Genomic DNA, 8,461 nt, shown 5'->3' with positions numbered 1-8,461 from the left:
CTGGACACAGTACTCCAGATGTGGCCTCACCAGGGCAGAGTACAGGTGAGGGGATGACCTCCCTCTATCTACTGGCCACAGTCTTTTTAATGCACCCCAGGAGACCACTGGCCTTCTTGGTCACAAGGGCACATTTCTGCCTCATGGTCACCTTCTTGTCCCATTGTTTAATTAACGCTGTTCGGTGTAAACGCCCACAGTTCCGCCCTCCCCCGCCCGGTGGCCGCCACCACCAGGGCCCAGCCGCGCCCCGGGTGACAGTTCCTGTCAGGCTGCCTCAGACTCCGGGGAGGGGTCTCGGCCCGGTGTCTGGGACTCCCGGCCCGCCCCGGCCCCGCCGCCCGGGCCCTGCCTTCGCTGACGGCCGAGCGTTGCCGGGTAACGGCGGCCGCCCGGCAGCATGGCTTCCCCCGCCCCGCCGGCGCTGCCGGCCGCCCCGGGAGCCCCGGAGGCTGGAGGGTCGGGAGGGGCAGAGGAGGCACTCGGTGGCGCGGCGGGAAGGAGGCGGCGGCCTCCCCTCTCCGCCGTCTCCGTCTTCAGCCACATCCCCGCCAGACGGGAAGGGCCTCCGGAGCTCAGCTATTTCCACCGGGTGGCCAAGGTGAGGGAGGGAGGGAGGGAAGGGAGCGAGCCGGGGGGAGGCGGGGGAGAGCCGGGGGGCCTCGCAGGGCCCGGCGGGGCTGGAGGGAAAAGCCTTCCCCCCCTGGGTTTCTGTACAGCGTCAGGACATTGTGCCCCACGATGCGAGCGCTCAGACCTCATCGAGAGGGACCTGGTCAGGCGGGTGTCTTAAAAAATCGCGCTAATATTTCAAAACCAGTGGAAATGCCGCGTGTCAGCCAGGCTATCTAATGCCTGAATAGCAGGTTTTCGCTTCAGAGGCCTTTGCAAAGTGTAACAGGTGTTTGCTACTTGTGGATGGAAACTGAGGGTGGATGCCATCACTGGATGGCAAGAGAAGGCAGAGACATGGTTCACCAAGGATTAAGGACCAGCCAGCCATGTGGTATCACCAAAATGCGAGACGTCTTTGGGGGTAACAGTAGGAAAGGCATCATCTGTCACTAGGGGTGGATGCGGCACCTGTGTTTTTTCTGGTAACACACACTCTCAGGAACTCTTTAATAAGAAACTGCTGCATTTTCAGTCAAGGGAAAAGGTTTTCAGCGTTCATCGTGCAATTTTTCCATATGCTCAGCTTTAATAAACAAAATCAAGAGCGCTACTCAATCACATCAGTATAGGCCTTGGTAACTGGATGCTTCTGAAGGTGTTACACTGACAACGTGTAGTAACTCAAGTAGACTAGCAGGGAGCCTTACCTCTCACTCTCTGCTGCATTGTATCACCCTTTTTCCTCATTCTCTCAGTCCTTATATTTAAAATCAGAAATGAAAACAATCTTACACCTTCAGCCTCAGCTGGGCTGTACTTCCTGGGTAGCAAACCTTTCTCTCTCTCAAAAGTCATATGAGCCATTGAAGTTAACAGCTTCCCCCTCAGAAAAAAAATAAAAACCATTAAAAATTTCTGAAATGTCTATTATATCAATGTAATATAGCAATATTATGGCAACATTTATTTATTTATTTGTAATAATAAATACACCCCATGAATCCCCTCCCCACCCAAGTGACCGGCTGCTGAATATGCAGAGCACTGGGCAGGGACAACTGGCAACCTGAGAGAGTCTGCAGGTTGTGTGGCCCTGGGATGCGGGAAGGGTGCAGACCACAGCACTGCGCTGGGCATTAAAGGAACAGCAAAACCAGATTTCCACCATTGACTGGGTGGCTCTGCTAAAAGACAGGTCGATTCGTAATTTCAGGCTCTTTTGTGTTGATTTCAGCCTTACCTTGGGAAGGTGCTCTGAGCCAAAGGTGAGCGGGCACAGATGGTGCCATGCTTAACAAAACATGGTAGGGAGAGCAGAACAAGAGTAAGGCTAGGGCAGGTCAGAGGGCTGGCGTGGTGTGGTGCGCTTGGGGCTGGTGGAGCTCCTAGTCTACCCAATCTGCATGGAATTAGCAGCCATATGGTAGAGCTTTTGCTTACAATATAAAGTCTGCTTTCACACTCTCGATGACCTGGTTTGTGAAAAATGCTGCTCCAGTGGCATGGAAACAAAAAATGATAACAGCTGTTTAATAGGTTTCTTCACAGCACAGGCCTTGGCCACAAGGGAGGAAACAGATTCAACCCATTCTTCTGTGCAATTAAGGAATTATATCATTTGAAATCTTTTGTCTGTACAGGAAGGGGAATTTCATTCCTTTTTGCAGCTTAAATACCTAAAACCAACTGCGTGTCAGAGACTGAAGGGGAGAGAAACAGAGGAAGATATGCTCAGTACATGGCCAAAAACCAGAAATTCCTGCCTTTTAATCCCTTGGCTGACAGTTGCTCCCTTGATTGCTTTACATAAGTTACTATAGCCAGTTTGTGTGGTGTTTCCTCTTCTGTGACGTGGAGAAAACTATTATCTATTTTATGTGTGTCTGGAATATTAATTAATGTTTTCAAAGTGCTTAGCTTTAGTAGCTATACACAGAGGATGCCCACCCTGAGTGCAAATTTATTGTCTGCTCTGCATGATTCCCTTGCTCTGATGGATTTAAGAAACGGTTCCCCCCCACCACCACCACCTAGGCCAACTAAGTCATCATTTAATACCAAAGAGGAACAAGAACAAAAAATTATCAATATATTGAGCACAGAAGTGTTGCCTCTGCACACCTGGCAGATCTTAAACAGATCATCTGGGACAGGGCTAGTTTTTAATGTAACAGGCTGGCTACCTATCTGCGAGTTCCAGAAAGAATGAATTATGTGCTCTGACACAGGTATGGATGGACGAATGGACGAATAATGTCATGTGAATAAAAACAAAGGAACAAATAACATTCCTGGTGGTGAACACAAATTAGATGCTCTCTACAATTTTGAATGAAACTGAAAGCATGGGGAGGAAAGGAGAAGGAAGGAGGCACAGAAAATAATAATAATAATAATAATAATAATAATAATAATAATAATAATGATGATGATGATGGAGGTGACAAATCAGATGCAGGATGCTCTTCAACGTGCCTGAAATTCTGTTAGGCTTGATGGTTTCTGAGAAATGAAGGGATGGATAGGTTAAATATCAAACCACCTCTCCTCTTGGCAGAACCAAGTAATGGAGATACACTTCCAGATGAAGCCTGTGATTACAGTTATGCCTCACTAGCGCTCTTACCTATGGTTTAGTTTTAATGGAACCATTATAGCCTTCTTGGCCTGCCCTGACTTGACTATTTTTGGAGGATAGCATTGTAAATTGTAAGACTCTAAATACAAAAGTTTTTCAAAGGCTAACTTGGGTACACTGTAAAATTAGAGATAAAAAAGTCGTCCAACAAAATGCACAATTTTTCAAATTTGTAGTCAGCCATGCATAAAACCAGTGATCGATTGACATGTTTACCAGAATAAGGACCTTTTAATGAAGTTCATTAAGAACTGACAGCATATTTCAACAAAGATTTTGCTTTTCTTTCTTTGAAAATGTTTTTTTTTTGTTTTTTAAATTCCTTTGATTCCATTGACGAGAACTTCTTGACTGGATTTCACAAATGCATTTGTTAGCAGATCACGTCTTTAATGTTGCTTATTTGGATGCAACTATGTCAACAGGTACCATAAATACAATAATATTCTGGCTTGGGGTGTGCTGTATGTTCATACGTGACATATATGCATACTACTGGATCGCAGGATTACCACTGTGGCGTGTTTCTGAACTGTTCTCAATTCTGCTTTAATCAGAAGTTAAATGGTGATTCCACTGCAGGATACATTTGTCTTTTTCATTCCAAATGAATTCTGAAACTGCCTGCTTTCCTTTTACGTTGCAGTGCCAGATCATTTCACAAATTTATGAACTTAAGAAGGACAATATGAAGTTCAGAAGAGTAAAATAAACAAATAAAGCAGTTAAATTTCCAAAAGTTACAGCAGATTACAGGGAAAAATTGAGGTAGATCGCTACAAGGGAAATTTCAGAGCTGAACAGATTCTAAAAGATACCACACGTCATTAGATGTTTTTATTGCAGACTATTCCAAAGGAGTGACCCAAAGTTGCTAATGGTAGCTCAGTAATATTACAGTTGCCATTCATCTAGTGCTATATGTACACTGTTATTAAGTATTGACTTAAGTATTGACTCAACTACATGTATTCTGTAACCTGTAAAGTTAAGCAATACTGCAAATTAGCCATTTTTCCCCCTTTTCTCAAGACAGGAGATGTTTCCACTTATGATTCCATTTTTAATAGACCAGAGGGTTACAACAAAAAACTTCACCGATGTGACAGAGAACATGCAAAGAGTCGTGGTCTTCACATTAATGAGGAGGTAACCCTTTTTTTAAAGTATTTTATACTTTTTGACATGGGTGGAGACTGTAGGCATTGTTTTACCCTTTATAATGCAGCCTATATGGTATCAAAGGAATCGGAAGGAAGACATCGTTGACCTCAACCTGGAGGTTTAGGAAAAGGCATTAGCCAGTGAAGACACCTGAGTTAGCTCCTGCTCTTTGGCATCCTGTAGATTTCCAGGTGACAAGCCGTATGCAAGTTAAAGCATGGGGAAAGATACACACAGCAAGGCAAACCCTCATGTTACAGACCTTCAGGGTCACCGAGAGTGACTTCTGAACCATCTGTGCCCCTCGAGAGTTGCAGTTCAGGTGGTCCCACAGCTGTTTCTGTGATGCTTGAAAACTCATCTCCTTGAGAACACTGGATTCAGGGACCCCAACTCAACCACTGCCCTCTGACATCATTTCTGAGAAAGCCCAAGTCTCTGAAGCTGGTGAGTTTTTTACACAAACTTACACCAGATTGCCCTGCAGGAAGGAAATTTATAGGGAGCTTGTGCAAAGGAGGGGTCAATCAGAAGACCACGGACGTACCTGGAAAACGCTGGGCAAAGCATTCAAGGCCAGCAGAATCTGAGTTTGGTGTGCAGTTTGTGTAGCTAAGGAAGCATGCAGACATGTTTTTAAACATCTGCCTTGAAAACAGAAATACTATAATATATATACACAAATATAGAAATACATATTTTTCCATGCAGCATCTGAATAATACACATACATACACAAGCAGGTATGTGTGTGTGTGTATATATATATATATGCACTTACATTTATGTACACACACACACAGGCAGAGCCTGTCAAAAACCAAATGAAGTGCAACCTCTGTGTGTTCATGGCCTCAAAATTCCAATGGGTTCATGGCATGTAAAGAGATGGGTAGGCTGGGAATGGCTGCCTGTATTGGTGATTATATATGATAGAGATGGAAGATGGAAAAGAGAGACAAAAGTTAAAATTACTGTAATCGCTGTGTAATAAAACTGCTGCTATTTTATGACAAAGGCCACTGCTTGTGATTTGTCTTACTAGCAGCTATATGTGCCAGACAGGTCACTGCTTAGCTGTAATGCCTGTCAGCTCTATAAGGCAGGGCAGGGAGTATTAGGTGCTCTCAAAGGAATATGTGGAGTGCCCCTTACCTGCTCATCCTAGTAATTCAACTGCAAATCTGCCTGAGGCCAAAAGCCATGTAAATGACTACTCCAATTAAAAATGAGCCTTTTTATCTAAACAAAACAAAGCCAACCTCCCTCCCCCAATGCCAAGCCCAACCTCCAGATGGGAAATCTGTGTAGAAACAGTTTATCAATACAGAGTTAAGGTTTTTTACTGAGTTCTTGTGTCCTTTCAGTATCAACAAAACCCACCTTCGTATCAGTTTGCTTCCTAAAGCAAATGCGTATGGGCCAGAATTCATACCAGCTCTGCTGGACAGCACACACAAGGGACTCTGCCTGAACAGGTGTCCCTTAATCCAGCCCTTTAATTAGCAAGGAAGCATATCAAACCCACAGCTGTTGAATGTTACAACATGATCCTCCTGCACGTGATGACACCCAACACTGGCCTTACCCATAACTAAGTGCAGGTCACATACTCAGCTCCTGCTCTTTAATTACCTCAGTGGCCCTCACAGACTTTATATAATAATAACTATATTATAAAACATAAAAAGGCCAACAATTGACATCTTTCTAGTACAACACTGAAAGGAGACAGGCTGAATCCACTACAGTATGCGCCTTTCCTTGAGGTGGAAAAAACCCAAACCACTAGATGTAAGCCCTTCATTTCCTGCAGGTGCACCCAGGGTATCCAAGAGTACAGTCACAGATACTTGGTTTAGCTGCACGCAGCACAGTTGACTGCAGTGGAGTGTTTGCACAAGGCTGCCATTGCTGATTTCAAGCGTTAACAGTGCTAGAATTACACGCTGTGAAGGCATGTAGCAGGATGCTTCTCAGCCAACTGTTGGAAAATCTGAAATCTGCTGAATGCCGAACCCGCGAAGATGAAATGCCACTGTGCACAGTCAGTGCTGTGCTACCAAGGATGCTGAAAACTGAATCTTATTTATTTAAAGGGAACACAAAATATTGGAATTACATACTGCTGCCTGTTGTTGGCACTGTAAACCTTGTATCGCTAGCAAAGTCTTTCTTGATGGTACAAAGATTCAGTCATTTCTCCTTTTCAACATTTGTTCACAGCTGGAAGAAATGGTCTTATTTTTTGCCTGCCACTCTTCTTGACTTGATTTTTGTTCTGCTGGGGTTAAAAGCTGGTGTACTGAATAGTTTTTAATGGAGTGGAGCAAGATAGGCAGGAAAGGTAGGGGAAGAATTCAGGGATGAATGGTTGTTTTGGAATGGGCTTTTCTGTTGGAGTTTTTTTTGGGTTTTTTGTTTGGTTGGTTTAGTTTTGGGGTGGGTTTTTTTTTTTTGAAAAAAAAGAGTTTACGGCCTCTTCCCAAGAATCTCAGGTCTAGCTCTGTCCACAAGCGTGGAAATGTCTTACAGGTGACTGCTCTGCTATGGGACCCCTCAGATCTGTGCTCCCACCTGCATCCTCACAGGAAATGCAGGGGCTCGTGTGCTTCACGGGTTCTATCATAAGCGCTGATACGGCAGAGACTTGTGTCTGTTGTAGCAAAGAAGTAATTTGTTTGCACCTAAACTGTGATGTGGCATCCACATTTTAATTTTGCTTGTAGGTATTATATCATAAGACTAGGTAAACACATTGGGGACCAAGGCTTACTGTGCTGGCCAGTGCGTAAGCATACAAGCAGCCTGATAAATCTGAGACCTTTGGCTAGGGAAAGAAAAACAAACAAATCCTGTCTTTCCCTTCTGACTCCAGAGCTCCCCGTTGCTGTAGCACAGGAAGGAACTGCAGATTGCAAATAGTGATTGCACAGTCACGTAAAGTGCAGTTTACTAAGAACGAGCTTAAAATAATCTTTTCTTTGTCAGGTTATTTTCCATCAAGTCCACTTCCCATCAGTGCAGAGCAGTTACTTCTGTAATCTTACAGCTACGAGCATTTTTAGTAAAACCTTTCAGTGTGCAAAAATATAGTAGCACATACTTTATGTCCTTTAGGGAAAGCTTGCATGGACTAGTGGTTGCTCAGGTTTTTCTTTAGGCTTTGATTTTTTTCATGTGGTGCTTTCACTGAATTGTGCAAGCAGGGTAGGTGTTCCTGTAACAGGGGACAAAAATTAAATTTCTCCTGTTTTTCAAATGAATCATACAAGCCAGTGCACAAGAAAAATAAGAATGAAAATAAAATCCGTGCCACTTTCCAGTAAAATAGTGTTTAGTTTGCCAGTAATGCCATGGTAATCCCCTCTGTGTGGGGAGGGGCATGCGTGCATGTGTGTATGTGCATGTGTGTGTGTGTAAAAAATTATCAGTCCACAGTAACTCACGGCACAGCTCCGTATCTTGTCATGTAGTGATACATTCACGGTTTATTAATATACATAAAAAACTAGGTCAGGGTTGGAACAGTAAGAGTGCAGATCACTGCTAAATAAATATACATCCATATAGCAGATGCTGTACAGTTCTGTCTGTTATTTTGCCCCTGGCTACAGCACATTTAGCAATAGATAACTGCCAAGTATTCACTCTGTGATTTTCTTACAGGGAGACTTTTATATTTTCACAGGAAATGGCAAGACCTGTCGCTGTTTTGTCATCTTCAGAGTATGGGAGACGCATAAATAAGCCCATAGAGCAACCAATCAGAGAGCACGCAAGGGTTAATATTCTGCAGGCAGAATTCTACAGGAAAAATGGCATCACCTGCTTATTGGAAGAACCTTCTCCAAGCCTGGATCCACGTTAAATCTCTTGTATCCGTCATTGCCAGCAACATTTATGTAGGAAAAAACCACCTCACATCAAAAAGCAATATGGTGCTTTTTCCGTTTCCTCTACATTTTAGTTAATGAGAATGATTTGGATTAAAAATAGGATGAAATAGCAGCTGTACTTTTCCTCGTGCTAATTCAAATGCAT

The 8,461-nt window shown here is 43.7% G+C and overlaps 1 protein-coding gene across 1 annotated transcript; it reads left to right on the top strand.

The window, feature by feature from the left end:
- Window positions 1–400: 400 nt before the first annotated feature.
- Window positions 401–8,291, top strand: CFAP90 (cilia and flagella associated protein 90). The gene is made up of 3 exons (XM_063324080.1): window positions 401–601; window positions 4,286–4,402; window positions 8,109–8,291. Exons 1-3 carry the CDS (start codon window positions 401–403, stop codon window positions 8,286–8,288), a joined length of 498 nt encoding a protein of 165 aa, XP_063180150.1. The 3' UTR covers window positions 8,289–8,291.
- Window positions 8,292–8,461: the final 170 nt, after the last annotated feature.

This window comes from Chroicocephalus ridibundus, chromosome 2 (genome assembly GCF_963924245.1).
Source record: "Chroicocephalus ridibundus chromosome 2, bChrRid1.1, whole genome shotgun sequence".
NCBI lineage: Eukaryota > Metazoa > Chordata > Aves > Charadriiformes > Laridae > Chroicocephalus > Chroicocephalus ridibundus.
Note: the sequence above shows the minus strand (reverse complement) of the source record. Positions and strands in the feature narration are given on the sequence as shown.

Coding starts and splice junctions, on each gene's coding strand:
- CFAP90 (XM_063324080.1), top strand. CDS start 401: ATGGCTTCCCCCGCCCCGCCGGCGCTGCCGGCCGCCCCGGGAGCCCCG. Junction 602..4,285: donor ATTTCCACCGGGTGGCCAAG/GTGAGGGAGGGA, acceptor CCTTTTCTCAAG/ACAGGAGATGTTTCCACTTA. Junction 4,403..8,108: donor GTCTTCACATTAATGAGGAG/GTAACCCTTTTT, acceptor ATATTTTCACAG/GAAATGGCAAGACCTGTCGC.